The sequence below is a fragment of the Acipenser ruthenus genome, chromosome 14 (genome assembly GCF_902713425.1).
Source record: "Acipenser ruthenus chromosome 14, fAciRut3.2 maternal haplotype, whole genome shotgun sequence".
Taxonomy (NCBI): Eukaryota; Metazoa; Chordata; class Actinopteri; order Acipenseriformes; family Acipenseridae; genus Acipenser; species Acipenser ruthenus.
The window spans coordinates 24,425,698-24,447,304 of NC_081202.1; the positions used below are offsets into that span (position 1 = coordinate 24,425,698).

The 21,607-nt window shown below is 36.7% G+C and overlaps 3 protein-coding genes across 3 annotated transcripts; 1 reads left to right on the plus strand and 2 right to left on the minus strand.

Annotated features, from left to right (window-relative positions):
- Window positions 1–1,280: 1,280 nt before the first annotated feature.
- On the minus strand, window positions 1,281–9,319 carry LOC117419898 (poly(U)-specific endoribonuclease-like). Its single transcript, XM_034033255.3, has 7 exons — window positions 9,191–9,319; window positions 7,275–7,374; window positions 6,254–6,365; window positions 5,198–5,319; window positions 4,593–4,705; window positions 3,528–3,681; window positions 1,281–2,202 (listed from the first exon to the last, which is right to left on the minus strand). The coding sequence occupies exons 1-7, from the start codon at window positions 9,199–9,201 to the stop codon at window positions 1,945–1,947; spliced, it is 870 nt and encodes a 289-aa protein (XP_033889146.3). The 5' UTR covers window positions 9,202–9,319; the 3' UTR covers window positions 1,281–1,944.
- A 189-nt stretch (window positions 9,320–9,508) lies between these two features.
- On the plus strand, window positions 9,509–18,449 carry LOC117419897 (NADH-cytochrome b5 reductase 3-like). Its single transcript, XM_034033254.3, has 9 exons — window positions 9,509–9,626; window positions 11,097–11,231; window positions 11,520–11,592; window positions 12,863–12,969; window positions 14,699–14,828; window positions 15,237–15,320; window positions 15,548–15,633; window positions 15,936–16,035; window positions 16,574–18,449. Exons 1-9 carry the CDS (start codon window positions 9,606–9,608, stop codon window positions 16,741–16,743), a joined length of 906 nt encoding a protein of 301 aa, XP_033889145.3. The 5' UTR covers window positions 9,509–9,605; the 3' UTR covers window positions 16,744–18,449.
- LOC117419773 (rab15 effector protein-like) lies at window positions 17,931–21,317 on the minus strand. The gene has a single exon (XM_034032862.3). It carries the CDS (start codon window positions 20,817–20,819, stop codon window positions 20,103–20,105), a length of 717 nt encoding a protein of 238 aa, XP_033888753.2. The 5' UTR covers window positions 20,820–21,317; the 3' UTR covers window positions 17,931–20,102.
- Between the last annotated feature and the right edge of the window lie 290 nt (window positions 21,318–21,607).

Sequence of the window (21,607 nt, forward strand, 5' to 3'; positions counted from 1 at the left end):
AGGCCAATGGCAACTTTGCAAGAGCTACAGGCTTTTATGGCCAAGACTGGTCAAAGTGTGCATGTGACAACAATATCCCAAGCACTCCACAAATCTGGCATGTATGGTAGGGTGGCAAGAAGGAAGCCATTACTCAAGAAAGCCCACCTTGAATCCCGTTTGAAGTACGCAAAAAAAAAAAAAAAAAAACACTACAGAGATTCTGTAACCATGTGGCAAAAAGGTTTTGTGGTCTGACGAAACTAAAATGGAACTTTTTGGCCTAAATGCAAAGCGTTATGTTTGGCGCAAACCCAACACAGCGCATCACCCAAAGAACACCATCCCTACTGTGAAGCATGGTAGTGGCAGCATCATGTTATGGGGATGTTTCTCCTCAGCAGGGACTGGGGCACTTGTCAAGATAGAAGGGAAACTGATTGGAGCAAAGTACAGAGAAGTCCTTGAGGAAAACCTGCTGCCGTCTGTAAGAAAGCTGAAACTGGGACGGAAGTTCACCTTTCAGCATGACAACGACCCAAAGCACACAGCCAAAGCTACACTGGAGAGGCTAAGGAACAAAAAGGTAAATGTCCTTGAGTGGCCCAGTCAGAGCCCCGCCCTAAATCCAATCGAAAATTTATGGCATGACTTGAAGATTGCTGTCCATCAACACTCCCCGAGGAACTTGACAGAGCTTGAACAGTTTTGTAAAGAACAATGGTCAAATATTGCCAAATCTAGGTGTGTAAAGTTGGTAGAGACCTATCCCAACAGACTCACAGCTGTAATTGCTGACTAAGGTGCTTCCTGTATTATAGTTAATCCAGACTTATCCAATTATGATTTTTCAGTTTTGTATTTTTAATATATATATTTTTTCTCAATAAAAACTTTTTTCCCCTTAACAGTGTGGAGTATGGTGTGTAGATAAGTGGAAAAAAAATCCTCATTTAAATGCTTGAAACTCTGAGGCACTGACACAAGAAAATGTGAAAAAAGTTCAAGAGTGTGTAGACTTTCTATAGGCACTGTAGATGTTTGTCAGGATATCCATGCTTGGAGAAACACAGGTGCTCTTTATTTCTCACTTTCTCTATGAACTTTAATTAATAGGTGTTACATACAGTTCTGCAATGCTGTATGTTAAGAAATTTGGTGTGTTTGAGGGTTTCCAATACTTTGAATTTATATATATATATATATATATATATTATATATTATATATATATATATATATATATATATATATATATATATATATATATATATATGTTATATATAAAATATAATTAAATGTATTTAGTCAAAATGTCAATTTAATCACAAAATGAAAAAAGAAATACATACAAGGCACTGCTTTAGAACACAAACCTGCAGTATATAACATTTTAAAGCATACTTATTGAAATGAATGACCCAGACATGTACTTCTGAATACACTTTGTTTGTAAACAGTTTAAAACATACAGAACTTCCATTTAAAAAAAAAAAAAAAAACATTTATGCAGGCCACTACAGGTTTATAAATCTTCTGAAGGCATACCATCTGCTCTGTTCTACTGTTTCATTTCTTTAATGTTAAATAGTTATTTCTAATTAGATCATTAAGCTTATAATTATTCCAACAGAAATAGCTTCTAAAAAAAAATTCTTCATGCTTCCTTAATGCAACAGGCTTCAGTTTAAATAATGATCTAAGCAGAAAGAACAATGAAGAATCATATAAAACACATATTAGGATATTAAGCAATATGATATTAGGACAATTATGTAAAGTATCTCTTTGATGTGGCTCATCTATGTAATGTTACGTGACTGAAATGTCAGAATAGATCGATAACGAGTCATCTTTTAAGGCACTGAGCTAAAGAAACACACTTTCATGACTGACCATATCTGGCAAGACTAGCATTTGGAAAGAGTTAAAGAAAAAGAAAAAGAGCAGAACACACTGTGCTCATTTCACTGCCTGTTGTTGCTGCTCAGAAGTTTTGGATAGGACGTTCCAATGCACCTCCCATGGCGGCACACGACCACCTCCAGCTGATACTCATCCACTCTCACGATTGCACTGGTGACTTTATCCTGGGACATCATGAAAACAATGGTGTAGACTGCAAACTCAAACTCAGGGCTCACACCGATGAAACTGCTGCCGACTGGCTTCACCAATCCCTTCCAGCTGAACTGAAGGCTTAAAACATGATCATCTTCATCAGGCTGGAAAACACATTAAACCAGGGGTGTCAAACTCCGTTTTACAAGGGCTTTGATACTTATTACTCATAAAATTCGATACAGCTCACATTAGCATTAAACTGACTGGGTACGCTTAAATGCTATGCAGGTGTCAACGTTTAAACACTCAAACCATTTTTGGGTTTAGTTGATTAACCATAGATTAAAATCGGCAGATTCATTTGTGCACATTTTTAATAAAAGGTAGTGATCTTATACCAGTTGTCCTGCATGTAATACAAAAATCAATAGAATCTAAACATAAATAAATAAATAAAATAAATAAAAAGCCCAATGAGAATAAAAAAAATATTCTTTCAATCGTTAACCCCCACATTTTTTTATTTAGTGTCTCCCCCCCCTCCCAATCTGGAAAGCTCAATTGCTTTTCTCCTCACAGTAGCAATTCCCCACATGGCTCAGGAGACCCGAAGATTCAGTGGGGGTCCTTCGATCCCACGACAAAGCCAGCTTCCCGATCTGTTGTGGCATTGGGTAGGGCAGCCCGAAGTCGGGGGCGAACGGCCTGAAAGTGATCATACCGGGAGTTCTGGTGTGGTCGGTCATTTTGCCCCGACACGGAACCTCGCGGTCGCCGAGCCCACTTTCTGCAATCAGCTGTGCTGTGTCCGCCGGTTGGCTGAGGCGGGGGCATTAGCTGATTGCAGGGGCGGGGCTGGGCAGTATTTAGGCTGCGCTGTTTCTGTATTCAGGCTCTCTGTCCTGGGTTAGCACCAGGAGTACGCTGTGCTGTCGTGTGTGTTGCTACTTTCTACTGATCCCGTTCCAGACCCCTGAACAGGCGGCTGCCTGCGACCCGACTCCTACCTTTCTCCTTCTCTTCCCGAGTGTGTGCTCGGGAAATATCGTCTCCACCCAGGGCAGTGAGTGCTGCAGTGTGCCGTAGCCAGTGTTGGAAGGAGCCAACTGCCAACACAGAGCCACCACCAACAACGCGGCCGTTAAGAGAACGGCAGTTATTTTTTTTTTGTGTGTTTTGTATTATTGTGTGCGGGACTGGTTTGTTTATTCTTTTTATTTTAACCCGGTTCTACCATAGCTGGTATTACCGGGGTTTAGTTTTTGTAATACCTGCTACCCTACCTGGGTGCTGATTGTGGCTTCGGCCCCCTTTTGTTTTTATTTAATAAACCACCACTCAGTTGCCAGGTGTGGCACTGAGTTTTGCCTCAAGCTTCCTGTGTGTGTGACGTGATTGCTGGTCCTCCCAAAGAAAACACCTACTACTCTCTAACACTAAGATATACATGCATTATTCTTATACCTTATAGGGAATACCTTCTTACCGTGTCTTTGTTGTCTCTTGCCTTATAACCTTTGTAATCAACATGGTTATGCTTTTCCTGCAGGTAGAACTGAATCCAATTATGGAGCCCCATGATTTCTTTGCCATATTTGGTCTCTCCAACAAAAACATGCTCAAATCCACAGGAGTCCGCTCTGCAAAAAATATGTATATACATATAAAACTGTCCCCACTTTTGTGCGAGAGTGCCTTTCCAGCCGGACTGAACACTCAGCCCATTCACAGTTTTTCTCTGGAACTTATAAAGGACAGACCACACAATCTGCTTGCTGAACCCAACACAAAGCTTTGTTTGCAAGCAGGCCAACAAAAAAAAGCATCAGAAAAGTATACAGTCCAATTACATGCTTAAACATGAATAAAATACTGGTACACCCCTAATGAAGAGACACACTCCTTTTCAGGAGAGGAGCTTCACCTCTGTTCCCTTTTGTTAATGCCAACTCGAAGAGTCTGGGTGTGTTAGCAGGGGTTTACTACAAGAAATTACATCAAAGCCAGGTTTTACTATTTTGCTACAGAGTTAAGAGTGTAAGGCTTTGCAACTCAAACCCTTCATGTTCCCAATATTTATTAAGCTGACCCATACAATTGGGTAATTTAAACACGAATATGACCTAAAAAAAAAAAATAAGAAGAAGAAGAAGTTGTGTGAAGGGGGGTTCGGTCTGGAATTCAGCCTCCCGACAGGTAGAGGGCGCTGAGCTAACTTAAGGATTATTTTACTAAGATCATGTGACAGTGGCGCAAGTCACTTTTGTGGGGGGTGCCATCTTGGTAAAAGAGGGCAGCATGAGTGGCAGCCGCATCATTCGAATCATGTGCTTTAAGAATACTTGTCACAGCGTGACTAGTATTCCACTGACTACAGGGGCGGGTTTGCTGTACAAAAGAGAGCTTGTTGCTCTACTCCTGGTTGGTTCTTGAAATAATAAAACTGTTCTTTGTTTTTTTATAAATTGCACCACCACTCGCCCTAGCCTGGTACAAATTGTTGAACAGGAATCAAGCTCTCCCAACAACAGTTTCAGATTACGACACATACCCGCTGCTTCTGTCCCTGTTGTAAAGCTGAAACCAAATGTCATACAGCTGGGTCTTAAATTCCTTGGGGTCTGGCCTGGCCTGTTTTTTACCAACCAGATACTGGTGAGCAAGCTGCATGAAAAACAAAAAGAATAACTATAATACAACATTACCAATATGAAAACAGTACTGTAACTTCAAGTTAATTAAATGATACAGTTCAACAGCTTTTCATTAACACTCTCAAACAATCTTTTGTTATGCATGCCGAGTTTTTTCGATGTTTAAGTCAATGTTAAAAACATATTCTAGACTAGCTTTTCTATCTTAATGCTGTATTGCATGGATAAAATAAAGGTTTATGACCCCCCCCCCCCCACACAATTTGCATTGTAAATATATTTTGTGTTGCATTTACTGTATAATGTTCCTCTTGCCCATTACTGTACTACTGTAAAAGATTAAATTGATAGGACCCTGATGTATACATTACTTATATTAAGTAAGCTTTCTCAATCTATGCAGTATATTATATGTGTACTTCAACATTTCCAATAAAAGGTAAGCATTAAAAAATACTGCAAAGTTAACTCAATTGACGGCTAGTACATGTACATACTGTACCTTCATAACTTTAGTCCCTAAAACAGCATCAAGAAAGCGGTTGTTCTCGGCGACTTCTTCAGATGTAACAGTCTCCGAAACCCCAGTTGACATCTCATAGTTGTCCAGCAGGGATATAAACGCTAAACAAGAAACACAAATTATTGGTCACCAGAAATTTTATAACCAATTTTTTTTTGTTGTATTAAATACATGCAGGATTGGGTCAAGTATAAAAATGGAACAAATAAAACAGAATTTGACAAATAACACAATTTATTTTGAGCAACAACATTTAACAATCACTTGTAGTTATGGAACACAGACATCGTTCACATGATTTAAACAATGGTCATGTTTTCTTTAATGAATCAGTACATCAGAAGTGTTGCAATTAAATTATTTTAAGATCAGAAAAAGAGGAACCTATTTCCCCTTAAACCTCAAGAGAAGAATTTAAGACTATACTGTGGATTTTTTGTCATGTCAATTACATTTATAAAAATGGCAGCCTGGACCCGTATATATTATTTTCTGAATCAGTAGCAGTAAATAGATTTCCAACCCCAATTCAAGGCAGAGGTTACTTAAATAAGCTGCCTGTTCCCTTTCCTCAATTTAGAAAAAAGAAAGAAAACAGTAGTATAGGTATTGAACAATTCAATTTCAGTAAAGTTTTCATATAGAGTTTTTATTTTCATAATGTTGCCTATAGCAGAGTTACTGCTATAGATGTTCTAATTCAGTATGCACAGGGGATTTTCATGTAAACAGTTTCATTCTGCAAAATCAAAGCTAGGGCTGTAGTTTATTTTACTGCATATAAACTACCTCAAAGCATACACTGGAAATTGCCATCTAATCCACAACTGGTTACAAGACAAAGTGTAATCTGATTGGCTGGAATTGGATTCACTTCCAATATGATTTGATCCCATCTCAAAGAGTTTAGAAGCTGTATTTTGCAACGGAAGCCTCCAAATTGCAATCAGATTACTAACATACAAGTGTATCTGTAAATACTCTTGAGGTCACCCAGAGTTTATTTTATTGTTCATTAAAAAGGGAAAAACTTACTTTCATAAGTCTTTATGCTTTTCAGCCGCTCCTCATTCACGTAGGTGAACAGAGGCAACGAAGCTCTATCTCTGGCATTGTTACTGCCTGGAGCAACATACCCTGCTTTCCCCTAAAAGAAAGAAAATGACAATCATTGTTATTGGTGTATACAACACTTAAACATACACAGACATCAGAAACTAGGTTTTCCATTAAGTTATATGTAACACAGAGACATGCTTTGGAAGGGCCGATAAGTTGCTAATAATTTGTGTTTCTTTAAGTGTGTAATTTACTTTTTGTCTGTTGTTTAATATGGACTAACTGTATGGTATTAACAGTAAATGGTTCCGTTCTGAACAGAATGAATACAGTCATTTTACTATTGTGTTTTCATGGTGTTTTTCTGTGATTTCTTTGATGTGTTAACACTGTTTATATTTATATGCAGATATGTAAAATGTAACTCCTTTGAGCAAAGTACGAGGGAGCAGCAGTCTGAACGTCTTAATCTACAGTACATATTTTAACCCTCTATTTTAGAGATTACAACTAAAAACGGGACGCCATAAAGATAAGAGACGAAGGACAAGCAGTATTGGTGTGTATTATACAGTACAACAGGAATCCATTTATTTTAATTTAAACTGATATAGAAAAATTAGCTCAAATGAATGGCACACAAAAAAGGGGTTCATAGTGTAAAGAAGTATGTGAAAAAAAAGCATTCCTAATTAAAGTAAAATGAAACAGCAAGGCTTACAAACTAGAGTGTCAACTGAGAATGTATGCATGGTTAAGCAATAACGTTTCTGAAGCTGTTTTCTATGGTTTAATTGTTAAGCCATTCTAGACTGTTTGTTTCTTTAACAGTGGTTTACAGAAGTTTCATGCCTACAAAACTGTACCTATTCCATCAAAACAGACTGAACTCATCAGTTAAAGCTTAGGGACCCATGATGATAATGAGAAGCAAGAGCAATTAGTTAAAAGCATGCATTATAATTCCTTTGAATAATTTCCACTCGCAGAGCCACACCTGCAGTCGGATTGTGTAATCTTTCCCAGGCTTCAGACGATTCTCATCAGCTGCCCATAGCTGGTTCAAGATCACAGACAGTTCCTGGTTCACACCTTGTCTGTTGAAGAATATATAAATCTGTATTATAAGAATAGAAAGGAATCAGACAATTTATAGACAATTTTCAAGAAATGATTACTTTAAGATACACAACAAAGTGCACAACAAATAGCTCAAACTGCCTTTATATCGTACAACAATTAATTTAATCCTGTACAGTAGAGGTCTGAGTTCAAAGCTTTTTAGCAAGGCCAGTGTATTGAGTGTAGTTTTTTGTTGCTTTAGTTATACTGAACTTTAAACACAAATCTGGACTTAATTAAATCAACTACCCTACCACAGAAAGGCATATCTGTGTTGTAAGATTGTAAAATAAACGGATTCTCTTCCCCAACAGCTGCCTTGTTTGGCAAAGCGTTCGCTTAGCTGCACACAAACAAAAAAAAAAACCGCTAAACAAAAACTAAATAATTACTTTCAAGTTTTTTGTTCTAAAGGTTGAAGTAAGAAGAGATGGGTGGATAGAATTTGTAAAATAAAAATCTTATAAATCTTAGGCAAGGATCTCTGAATGTTTTTTTTTTTTCTTTAATAAACTGCCTTAGTGGAAGAAAGCAAAGGAAACATTTTTGCATTCTTTCAAAGCTTTTGTAACTGGAAGTGGCCACAGACACATTGTGAAACTGACATGGCCTGTGGAAGCCAGAGAAATTTGAAAAGCCAAAAACAGATGAAAGCAGTCTGTCAAGAAAGGAAACCAACCCCTGCTGTGGTTTTTGATGTCCTGTGCATGCCTTTCAACCCTATAATAACCTCCACCTGATTGCCAGCCTTGTTTCAAATTCGCTGTTCTCTTCATGCAGTTAAGTACTAGTTTTTGGGGCTTTTAAGTCAAGTAATTTCACAGTAAATACACGTCATAACCCAGCAACAACTGCAGTTTATGTGGCACTGCTGTCTAAATAATTAATCAAGGACCCTTCCGAAAAATACTCGACTCATATGCACTGTAGTTGTTTAATTTTCATAACCTTAGAAGGTGAACCATTTTAATCATCTTAACCATGGGGTAATTAAGATTTGCTCTGGCAAAGTCCTCCAGGCATAACTTAATAATTAATTGATTTAGACATGGAAGGAGGTTACATTTATTTATGATACAAGTGTAACAAAAACCAGGAGTATACACTATTTTCGTTAGGTCATAAAGGGTGCTACAAGATGTAATGATAATGGAAAGTTTAACCAACACAACAGACAAAATGCATCTACTTAATCGTATACATTATTGACAGGACCCCTGTCTCTCACATGTATCTGGTTTGATCTGCTGTTCTAAAGGTGGTTTCCCCTGCCCCTTCACTTTGGCGTTCTGTAAAAATAACTTTAAATCTATACAGTAGACACTGAACTGCGACTCCAGGTCGATAATACTTTTAATGCCACAAGTGCATATGTTTTTGAATAAACAAGTCATGTGATGGGTGCGGCCAAATACAAAACTAATTACGGCCCCTCACGAAATCTGCGAGTTCTTGAAACAGAAAACCTAAATTCTTATCCAGAATACTTTACATCGCACGCACACACCACGAGACAGTATTAGTACTAAGACTAAAACTACAAGTTCACAGTCCCATTAAAATCTAATAATAATAATAATAATAATAATAATAATAATAATAATAATAATAATAATACATAACAAGTAAGCACAAAACAGACCTAAATTCGTATACTAAAGATGCAAATGCTCAACATTGACCACCAGAAAGTCAACTTTTATTTGGATGCCGCTATACTTTAAAGTAGATACAACAGATGTAACTGTATTAAACACTATACATTTCTGTAAGGAACTGTGAAAATCTTACCCTCTAGCCATTCTGTATCGCAGCCAATTTCTTTCTCGCCTTACGTAGCCTTGTATTTGGCTTTACTGTAGCTTACCTTGCAAAGATGCCAGCCGCTGCAAGATATTGTCAATCAGACTTTTGTTGGCATATTTGATCCAATCACAAAACAAGTACAACCTCAGTTTGCTCTGAACTGCCAACATTTCCTCCTAAACTACATTAGGAGGCACCTCATAGGCTAGATGGGAAAGGCGTGGTCGCCTAAATCTGACTTTTTGCAAATCAAGAGCAATAGGCGTTCAGCCAATCACGATGCAATATTAACAACATGGGTGTGACCTAGAAGAGAAGTTGAAAAGTATACACCCCTCTTCCATTCCATTTTGTGTTTTTCAGACTTGGATTTTCCAGTTGTGAATTAAGAGGATTGACAATGTGGTCTTTTATAAGTGGCGTAAGTATTATTAGTTTTGTTATTGTGTAAGTTTTTGTTTGGAATTCATGATGTTGTTAGTTTATGCTCTCATTTTTTAATAGCCAGACAATTATTATTATTATTATTATTATTATTATTATTATTTATTTATTTCTTAGCAGACGTCCTTATTCAGGGCGACTTACAGTCGTAAACAAATACAGACAATGCTTGTACGTCTGCATTTTTCTCAACCAGATGAAATAACAAAAATATATCATAATTGTGCTAGTATGCATTTTCTTACTGTAAACGCTTGTTCAGTATTTGCCTTATTTAGTTGCACCGTGGGGTTTATTGTACAGTTAGTGGATGGAGTTAATGTAACTATAATTTAGTTGTCTTTTCTTGTTTTCCATAATTTATTTCAACCTGCAGTATTGAAATAATGTACGTGATGTACTAACATTTGCACAACTGCATAGTAACACTTTGTTAGTTAATTAACTTTAATAATTTAGTTGCTTCATATTAATATCGTTATGCGCACGAAATTGCCCGGACCAGGAAGTATTCGGACACAGTAGTGGAATTTGCATTAAAAATAATTATACAACTCCATATATTTCCTAATTTACATCAAAAGTAAGTATAAAGCTCCACATATTTCCTAATGATTGGGCCTCCGGGAGCTTCTGACAGTGGTGTTTACATTAAAAGAGTGCGAAATGGAAAATATTGATGAAAAAAACAAGGCGCGTCTGCGCGTCTGCGCGTCTGCACTCCCACTCTTCTTCAACTTACAAAGTGGGTGTTGTCATGCCAAAAAAAAAAAAAACAACCACCAAAAAACACCCACTAGGAAGACCACCGTTTATTTTCTGGGCATTGAATGCGAAGGAGTGTTGGGTTGATAACATCATGAAAAATTAAAATACATGTCTATATACAGAAAACACATATTTAGATGAAGAGGGGAGTTGGCACATTCTTACATGCTATGTGGGCGTGTCCAGTGGTGAACTTGGTTGGGAAGGTCTGCCCACCACTCGTAGATTGTGCCTTCTAGGAGAGATCTGAGATCCCAGAGGTGACAAATAAGGACTTCTGTCAGATCACAGTGGGCATTATTTTTGCTGCCAGGCTGGTCCTCTGTGATTGGAAGAGCTCCTCTACTCCATGATTCAAACCGCTTCCTATGAACAGATGCTAGCTAGGTTGTCCAATAAAAGTCATGATTTTACTCAAATTTGGGATCCTTTCCTGTGCCATGTCCTGAGCTGAACTTGTAACCCTAATTGTCAATTAACCTCTAATACTGTACTCACAAGGTCTTGTATTGTATGCAATGTAAAGCCCTACAGACTTATTTTAATTATTGTATAAAAATGTACTCGCAATGTATAATTTGTTGGAAAATCAATACAAAAATGTTAATAACAAAAAAAGAAAACACATATTGACATATTTTTCACCAATCCTGTTCCTGTTACTTTCTTTCATTTTCAGCTCATTAGATGTGGTATTGGGTCAATACAAGATGTGATTGCTGCTGTTTTAAGGTTTTTCTTTGGAAAGAAAAGAGCCCCAATAACCCTTGCGGATCCAAATGTGAAGTACAGCTTGAAGTTGATTGATAAAGAGGTAAAGGTCTTTTCCATTAATTTCTGTAACTTTCCTAACACTGTCCTCCACCCTTAGGCAAGCTAATGAGCAGAGTAAGGTACAGAAGGTTGTATGCTTTACTGAATTTTTAATTAAACTTTGCATGGACATTTGTTCAATAAATGATTGCAAGCCATGTAAATCGGTGTTTTAAACATAAACAAAACTTGGTTAATATCCAAAGTTTTTACATATACATGGTGCTATGTGTTAAACAGTTAATATTTATTTTGTTACAAAAACACAAATCATTGTTTATTATTACAGATTATAAGTCATGATACAAGAAGATTCCGATTTGCACTGGAGTCCCCTCAACATGTTCTGGGGCTTCCCATTGGTGAGTAAAGCTTTTAAAACAGTGGCTTTCACACCCGTGACTATAACAGGGCTGGAACTTGATAACATTAAAGGGTAGGTGTAAGTATAGGCACAGTGCAAATAATTGCAGATGCAAAATTCAAATTGCATTGCGGCCAGGCACTGTGCCCTGTGTAAGCTTAAGAGCAATGCAAAGTACTCAACACGCACAAATAATGATCCGCAATTCTGATAATGAGGGTCTGAATGAGCGCGTTGGTCTATTTAGCGGCCGCACGTGCAGCCCAGAGGTGACGGAGTTAGGAGTACAGAGAGCAGTAGGCACTGTATGCAATTTGTGGTGCACGAAAATACAAACCAAAAAAATATGTCCTCTTGGTGCATGGAAAAGAAAAGAAAAGTTTTCTGAGAAGGAGCCAAGAGTCCTTACTGCAGAAGTCACTCAGCATGAAACTGAGTTGTTTGGAAATGCCTCAGCCAACATCAGTTATGCGAGTATGCTTAGGGAATGATATGTATTGTGCCCTTTTTAGCATGATATCCAGAAATGTGCCTAGCACTCTGGAAAGGTGGACTGGGCTATCCCTCCAGACATTCCAACTGTGTTCTGAAAGGAACCAGAGGCTACGTAGTGCAGAGAACACAGCACTTTCACATGTGCAGGGATAGCGGCCCCTAGATTGACGCTGGGGTCTAGCTCATCCCTCAATTCAGCTATTAGGTCTAGGATGACAAGCGGAATGAGATGATAACGCTTTAGCACCACATCCAGCATCCCAAACAAAGTGACCCTGGGATTGTCTTGCCCTTCTCCTCCGAATGTGTTCCTGTCTGTTATCAACAAGAGCCAAGTGTCACCGCATCAGGAAGCGTACTACAGCAGCCATCCTGAAGCCAACGACAGGTCTCTGCAGATGTGTTCTTTTATACGGTTCTTAATTACTCACTTCTACTCTCATTTGAATGCATTTCAATATCATTTTAATGGATTAATGATGGCAAAGTGCAGATTTGATAGCAGGTGCAGAACGCCAGGTGAACACCATTCTTTACATACGCTGCGTTTTTTGCGTCGTATGTAAATCAAACTTTATGGCTGCTAAAGATTTACGGCAACATAATGGGGTTTTTGTACCCGCAAATCACTTTGCGCATATCCTTACATCTACCCCTAAATATTTGAGGTCTTTGAAATGGACTTTGCATTGCAGTATTATTATTATTATTATTATTATTATTATTATTATTATTACTTGAGCAATACATTTTAAATCCCATTTCTTTTCCAGGACAGCACATTTACCTGTCTGCCAGGATAAATGGGGATCTTGTTGTGAGACCCTACACCCCAGTGTCAAGTGATGATGACAAGGGATACGTGGACCTTGTTGTGAAGGTAATGGTTATCTATCGCATACTAGGCTGAACAATATTTGAAATAATACAAGTTAAAAAAAACAACAAAAAAAAACAAACAGCTTAACATAATGAAAAATAGTTTAACAAAACTGCTACAACATTTGTTATCAACTCATATTAATTGCTGCACCTCAGTGGATGCGTGCAGACTCTCTTCATTTGTCAGTGCCAGGTCATGTATTGTTTTGGCAGGTTGTTCAAGGATAAAGTCAAGTTACACAATTAGTAAATCCAAGATTAGTTTGAATTATTTCAAAACAGAATTGGCTGAACTTTATTTCATGTCTTCTGACAAGACAGCTATGACCCAAAGTTTTGCATTACTAGAATTTTAGGATTGAGAGATTTTTTTTTTTAAACTATGTGAACATAGTTTAAATATTTTATTTAACTTTATCCAATCAATTACAAAATTATTTCTCAAAAGTCTACCGGAAGCCATAATAGTAGTAGAGTATTTCATGTTAGATGTCGAAATTTCACATTTTTCAGTTTCTGTCCATTTTTCGTTAAGTATATGGAATTCAATATGTCAGTGTAACATTATTCAGCAGGTTTCATTTGACTTTCTGAAGCAAAATTAGTTAATTCTATAAGGTTATGCAAAACTTTTTGACATAGCTGTACACCTGCAACATCAGTGAGTCTGAATATAGTTTTCTTTAGCAATTGACTGAAATATATTGAAATAAGAATATTCCTCTACAAAAAGCAGCTAACTTATTTTTGTTGCGTTTAGTCTTGTTAGGATGTGCCAAGTGGCCAAAGATGGTATTGCAGGGAAGCACACGGACAACAGAAGATTCGTTGCAAACTTTCTTTTTTCCTTTTTATTTTTTAAATGATCCAAGAACTGAACTGAACAAAAACATATCAAAACAAATTTGCAAAAAAAAAAAAAAAAAACTTAAAAAAAAACAAAAAAAAAAAAACTCCTAAATGCAGGATGATGAAACTGTTTTTAGCAGTAAAACGGTAAAGAGATATATTACTTTGTATAGCCAGGACACACTTCAGTTCCACACCGGTATCATTAAATTTGGCTTGCGCATTGCAAGCAGGCTTTACGGTAAAAACGAGGTATGATCTGCCCCTCACAAACATGGCGCCTCATTGTACTGCTCGACTCACACAAACATGGCACCGCTCATGCACCACACTGATGCTAACAAACACCATTTACAAACAAACAAACAAGTAAGTATTTGCTTTTAATCTCCAATTTAAAATTTAGTTTTACTGGTTTAGGCAATTTAGGTGACTGAATAACAAACTACGCACTTCCCTGTGAATGTGCACCTTCACCGGGAAACACGCACTAAGCATTCAGCACCACTTTAACATAACTTTGTTTCTGTTTGTCTTTCTTTTTTTTTCTATCCTGGAATCCACCCGCGCCCACCTACTACCCCACAGGTAGGTCAGTACTTTATATATATACATACTTTATGCAATTGCAAATGTAAAACAATTCATATGCATTTAAATAAAACACAATGTACAGTATCATTATTTTCGTTGCGTTCTTAAGAAACAATCCCACTTTACTCCACAATTCCTTTAAAACACGTACACTTGTTAAAAGTTTTATTTTTATAAGGGATGGGACGTGAACTATCACAAGTCTATTATATCTATCAAAGCATACTCACGTTCTGTGACTTGTCATAATAAGATTCATTGCTTAATTCTATTTCTTGCTTCAGATTTATTACAAAAACGTCCATCCAAAGTTTCCTGAGGGAGGGAAAATGTCCCAATACCTGGAAAGCCTTCGTATTGGAGACGCCATTGACTTCAGGGGACCGAGCGGGCTGCTTGTGTACCAGGGGAAAGGTGAGCTGTGGAGTAATAGCAAGTAGATGTATGATTCTCTTTCATGCATTTCTTTTTGTGTGTTTATGTAATCTGAACCCTGGTAATATAAGATATTGTATTGTTTTCTTCCTCATGCATTTCTGTGATAAATATCTTTAGGTGAGCTGTGGCTTATCCTCTTAAAATAACCTGGGTTACTGACTATGGATTTGGCACAGGAAGGGCTTTATTAAGGGTTCAGTCACTTATTTTTATTTTAATATTCTTATAATTTGAGGTTTCTGATAGCCTTAAAGCAATTGTATATTGAGAAATAATATTGAAACAATTTAGAGAGAGAGCAAAAGAGATTTTACTGATCATTACTAAAACCTGGCAATGTGTATACATGTGCATGCCTGACTAATGTATCATTTCCTATTTTAGGGAAGTTTGCCATTCGTCTTGATAAAAAATCTGATCCCGTAATCAGTACTGCCAAACAAATCGGAATGATAGCTGGTGGGACTGGTAAGTTTTGTAGTGTGTGAAGTCATTTTTTGTTGTGCTTTGCTGTAGCGACCCATCAACTAAAACACAATATATTGTATTAATATTAGTCATGTCTTACAAGTCAACTATACAACAACAGTAATGGCTTTCTATTTGCATTAGAAAAAAAGCTAGTACTGGAGTGTGTGATTATAAGCAGTTATTTTTTATGTATTAACATTTTTTTAAATTTGTTTTTAATTTAGGGATTACACCCATGCTGCAGATAATCCGGGCAATTATGAAAGACCCAGAGGACAAAACTGTCTGTTACTTGTTGTTTGCAAACCAGGTATGCTAGAACATTGGAGTTCTTTTTTGAGGCTTCATGGAGGCAGCTAAAATGCTAACTTCATACCAACATTGTTTTGGTGAATTGTAAGTAATGGATATTTCTGTTTTAGATCTTAATTAGTCAAAAAATAGCTGACATATTTCCCTGTTAAATTTAGTAATTTTTTGTAATTCCAATCAGAATTTTCTGCACATCCCTGTAGGTTTTTTTTATGATCTTATCTTTTTTTTCCAGTAACAGAGGAAACAAAAAAGGAAGACTAGTTAATGATTACTTTGTTTGTTATTACTTGTCTCCAGACAGAGAAGGATATCTTGCTGCAGCCAGAGCTGGAGGAGATCACAGTAAAATATCCATCACGATTTCATTTGTGGTACACCCTGGACCGAGCTCCTGCGGGTAAGAGTCAGGTGTAAACCGCCAGGATCTGTACAATTAAGGTTCCCATTCATTGAAGCTGGGCGGGACTAAAATTAGGTACAACAAAGTAAAAATGGTTTGTGTTTAAGGTTCCTTAGAAGCAAAAAGTCATCAGTCAGAGGCTCATAAATGTAATGTCAATCAGTAGATACAGTAAATCCATGTCACCCATGGCTGTTTTATAGAGCTGTAATGTAAATGTGCCAGAAATAAGTTAGAGTCACTGCAGATGTGAGATGGACACTTAAATTAGTTGCTTATTAGGTTTAACCATTTTCTGGATTGGTTGTTATAGCAACTTGCCTTATTTTCAGTTAGTCTGAAACACACATAAACCAGCTTGGTACAGTTAGTTTGCAAACTGGTTTGTAGTCACTGGTATTTCCTGATGGTATAGGCTAATGTTGGTTAAGTGAATTTGTTATTTACATAACATGATTGTCCAACTCCAATACGATGTGGAATGCACCTGTAAAACCAAAATCTCTAAATCCTTTTGTTGTCTATTGCCTTTCAGACTGGGAGTACAGCCAAGGTTTCATCAATGAAAACATGATCAAAGATCAAATGCCACCACCCGGAGATAACACCCTTATCCTGTTGTGCGGGCCTCTTCCAATGATTCAGTTTGCTTGCCTTCCTAACCTTGAGAAACTAAACTATAAAAACAGGATCTTTACATTTTAATTTCCATTAGTACTTAAAGCAGGTTTTTACATAATTCAGCAGGACAGGAATGTAACTCTGCTATACTACTAATGGAATGTAACTCTTGATATGCTTGGTGTGAACGAGAGCTAATATATACTGTGCTTAAAAATGCAATGCAGTATTGACATGCAACACACACACACATAATGCAACTCTCAGTGTGATGTGTTTTTTTTTTTTTGCTATGCAGTTATTTTAAGAAGCTACAGTGACATGACTCCCTTTACCTTTGTAAGCGAGAGTTAATGCATAGACACCCAGAATGACATTGATTGAATGACTTCCTAAACATTTGTCAGTATTATGTCTGGTTTCTCTGGTTAGTTTTAGTGTTACTGCATACAGTTTTATTATGTTCCTATATTAGTAATAAGTACAGAAAAGCTTAGTTCCTTGTAGTCAGCGTTTAAAAAGAGAATAACCGATATATGGTTTATCAGAGTTATAAAAATACGACTCTAGGTAGTATCTTGCCCTTATGAAGAAAAACAGAATGATGTGTTTATTTAAATTGATTACCTTTGTTTGAAAGCTTATCTGGTGTCTGAATCATTCACATTAGTTAAAATTAAATCATTTGTGACATTTGACCACAGAAAATAAACTGAGGCACCAAAATAACTCATGTTTTCTTTAATGCATGTTTCCTGATAATGACGTACACAATTGCAAAGCCCTTTTTCTTGTTTTAATAAAAATGAAAATTGTTAGTAGTGCTAACAGATCAATAATAAAGAGTTTGATGTTAGCCTAGTAAAGGTAAGTGGCAAGTTTATTTTTAAACAGATTAGAGTAGTGATTTCCCCAAACATGCCAATTCTAAAAAAAAGAAAAAAGCACAGGCCCTCGTCATGTGACTTTCCCTACCTAAATTGGAATAGTGATACATTCCTCAGAGTATATGGAAAAAAAGCAAGAAGATATTTTCAATGGGTACAGTGCCAGCTGTCATCTTTTAAACACACCTGTTTACACACATTATTTTGATCCACTAGTTTCAGCTGTGTGGATGGTAAAGCCATTTGAACCTGCTCAAAAACCACATTGGAAACAACATTTTCCAGTTATAAACACATTTAAGATCGCAGTATATTTAAGCTTGCACTATTCAGCAGCAGTACAATGTGTATGGTCTTTTACGATCAAGTAGCAGAAAGCTCCAGATCGTTCTGCATTTTCAGTTAACACCATTTGCATGTTACCAAGCAGAAAGCGATATTGCTTATGCTTTTGTATGCATGCCACAGTAAGCCTCTTATGTAGTACAAATATTATGTCAAACAGTAATTGTACATCACAGCTTAACTTGCTTCAGGGAGCACATTTATTTGCAACATAGTATTGGTATTCTTTTAATATATGTTTGCTAAGCATCCAAAATGCAATATAGTGCAAGTATTACTATGTAATAATGTGGCTTATTATTACAATGCATGTAACATTCTTAAGATCGTAAGTCAAAACTTTGGGAATTTTAATTTAAGTTTTAGTTGCAAATGATCTGTTTGTAGCCTTTGCTGTAAATGTTAAATTTCAGAAATATTACTGCAGAATTTTATTAAGTGTTAAATGCAATCTGCGTTTACAGGCTTGGTAATGTCAGTTGACCTCTATTGAGCTGAACAGCTGGCCACCTTGTAACCTGCCCAACCATTAAGCAAATAAAGCAATTTGCCTTGTTATTTGTCCTTATTTACTGAATATTTCTAGGTTATGTTGGAGGAAGAACATTTCTAAAAACAGATGTCCCAGAAATACAGTATGCCTTTTCTGTATCTAAAAAAAAAAAAAAAAAATCATCAATATTATAAGTATAATTTATTAAAGGATGTAAACGAGGCCTAGATTTTATGTTGGAAGTAAAATTTGAAGAAATATCATAATATTCAGCACCTCAGTACCTTAAACTTAATTTCTGACACTTATTGATACTTTGATATTTTGTTGGTACCCAATTTATTTTCACTAGGTGAGACAAGAAACATCAGTTGACAAGGCCTTGTGTAGTTAAGAATGATAATTCATCCAAAAAGGTATATGTGCTATAGAATGCGAGGCACAAGGCCGAGAAAAAAAAAACAGCACTGACTGCAACAGCAAGCATGGTTGGAAAGAGAAAAGCGATTAGCATCAGCACGAAAATTCAGTGTAAATAAAATGTCTCTGTTTAGATACTGCACGCTTGCTAAAGCATGCCTGGAACTCTGTCAGTCAGCAAATAATGCAACGTTGCTTCAAAAAGCTGGGATTTCTGTAGTTGAAGAGGCGAGTGCTGACGAAAATACAATCGAAACTGAAACTCTGACAACACCAGAGTTTGCACAAAAAGATCGTCCACATGGGTGTCAGAGTTCTTCGCTGAAAACAATTTGCAGTATTGTACCTGTACTGTACGTTTCTGCACTTGCATTACTTTTTTGCACTTATTTTATTACATTCATAGGTTTTAATACATCTTTTTTATTAGTGCAATGAGTGTCTTAATAAAGATTTTTAACCGCATACACGCTTGTTTATTTTGATTACTGTACTGGTGATTGGGGGACATTTTGAATGTCAGGTTATTGTGTGGGTGTTTATACCGTCCATCGCTTACTGCGGGTGAATCACGTCAACACAAACGTACCCGTTCTAAGCGGTGGCGACTACTAAAATCATAACTTCACAACAGCAAGGTTTGCTTGGTTTCCTAGAGCTTCTTAATTGTTACTACTACTACTACTACTACTACTACTACTACTACTAATAATAATAATAATAATTTCACCTTGGCAGTTAGTCTATGAACAGAACTGTTAAGTGCCTTTTTTTTTTTAACAAAGTCAAAGACACTGACCTTCTGTAGCTTCAAATTGGTTAAGTATTATAAACTTTCTACAGGCCCTTTTCACAGTCAGCAAACACGTTTATAAGTAAATAGTTCACCAGTACACAGTTTACCTCAATTCATTTGTTATTTAAATATACATGCAAGTGTTCATTCACATTTACTTCTGTATAAAATGTGTCCACTTGGCAGCCATATAAATCCTTGGTAACATACTTAAAATATTAAATGTTATTGCTTCCATAGTAATATACTTTATGGTCACAATCTTGGTGTGGTGCAAACCATACTTGAAGGAAATATCTTTTGAATAGTTGATTAATACAAGTATCACTTGAAAGTGAAACTGGATACCACATATGTATTTACAGTATTGCACTACTAAATAAGTCAACTCATTTAATTGAAATTAAAGCAATAAATCAAAGTAGAACAGTAAATTTGAGGGATTAAAAGTGTTACCTAAATTAAGTTTTGATATACCAAAAAAGGGGGAAAAAAGTCATAGTTAAAGGAAATTGATGTAAACATTTCCCACAATTTCGAGTCTATTCTTTTTGCTCAAGCAGTGCTCCAGAATCTCTCGTGTGGAAAGAAATGACTCTGTATTCATAATATAATCCTTCACCAAACTATCCCCGGGCAATGACTTTTTACCCTTTTTGGTCTGGACACTATCCAAAAGTGCTCCTCTGATTTCCTTTGGCTTTCCAGGCAGTCCAAACACAATGAAAAGTCCCACACAGTCTTGTCCGACCAGTGAACAAAATTCCTCTAGTTTCTCAAACCTGTCCTTGTTTGTATACAGTACATCCAATGTGGCAGTCTCATTTCCATTTCTACAGGGCTGCTCTGACTGACCGCTCTCGTTCACTGCCGAATCTGACAGCTGACACGTTTGAACAGTAAACTGGAGCCTGATATTTTTGTCAGGCCCAAAAATTGTCCATATCCAGTCCACTCCAAACAGTAAAGACTGTTGTTTTGTCATCTTGCTTGTGGTAATGTGCTCCTCCACACCTTTCTCCATGCAGAAAGAGATAAAATTGACAAGGAAAATCTCATTAAGCGTGTCTGTGCTGGGCTGCAGTTTGCTCTGTGGATCTTCGAACCCCAAGTACTCTCTCAGCCTTTGAGATGCATGCACTACACCTTGGCTGAAAACATCACAGAGGACATCAGGCTTGCTGTCCTGGACCGGCTCCGGAGACTGCACCTGTCCCATATTTGGAAATAAAATGTTGGAAATCTAGTTTAAAATAGGATCTGTGCTTTTTCAGTAAATGTTCAGCATCTCCAGCATAACTTTATGTTGGCAAGAGTAGACATCTTCAAAAAATCCACTTGAGAAAAAACAGAAGGACTCTTGAGCACCTGATGCAACCAGCTTTCACCTGCTAAGACAGCATTGTAATACAGGTCCTTCCTGAATATAGTGCTCTGGGGTGTGGTCCTGCTTTGTAATAGTAGCAAAGAATGCTAATCACTACCTGTTAGGCGTGTCAGATAACATTGAACCAGAATGTTATCTGAGTTTGTGCTTAAAAAATGTAGTTAAATATCTCAAAAAGACATGCAACTCCAGCTGCTGTGCCACAACGTACAAGTAAGATTTTCTACAAGTTCATTAAGGTATATTTATTATGTTAAAAGGAAGAAAACTCAGGTAATTTGGAAGGCATTGAAGATGACTATTCTTGCTACTGATACATCAGAGGAAGAATTCTCAGTTCTGTCACCTTAGGACACCAGGACACTCTGCCTGGAACAATGCTTAAAAATGAATTAAATCATATACAGTATTAACAATACACAAACTGCTTATACCATGGTTATCCAGTGTTTCTTAAGACATGTATTGAATAATAGTATTTATTTGTATCATCTGTTACAATACATGTGAAAGACAGAACTCCTTTAACAAGTATACCATTCATTAGAATTGCTTTACATGTATTATATAATAAGTTAATGACAATTAAGGGCTGTTCATTGAAACTCATAAGCAGATGC

Coding starts and splice junctions, on each gene's coding strand:
- LOC117419897 (XM_034033254.3), top strand. CDS start 9,606: ATGTGGTCTTTTATAAGTGGC. Junction 11,232..11,519: donor TGAAGTTGATTGATAAAGAG/GTAAAGGTCTTT, acceptor TTATTATTACAG/ATTATAAGTCATGATACAAG. Junction 12,970..14,698: donor ACGTGGACCTTGTTGTGAAG/GTAATGGTTATC, acceptor TTCTTGCTTCAG/ATTTATTACAAAAACGTCCA.
- LOC117419898 (XM_034033255.3), bottom strand. Junction 5,320..6,253: donor AAGCATAAAGACTTATGAAA/GTAAGTTTTTCC, acceptor TTTCTTGTTTAG/CGTTTATATCCCTGCTGGAC. Junction 4,706..5,197: donor TAGGGACTAAAGTTATGAAG/GTACAGTATGTA, acceptor TTTTTCATGCAG/CTTGCTCACCAGTATCTGGT.
- LOC117419773 (XM_034032862.3), bottom strand. CDS start 20,819: ATGGGACAGGTGCAGTCTCCGGAGCCGGTCCAGGACAGCAAGCCTGAT.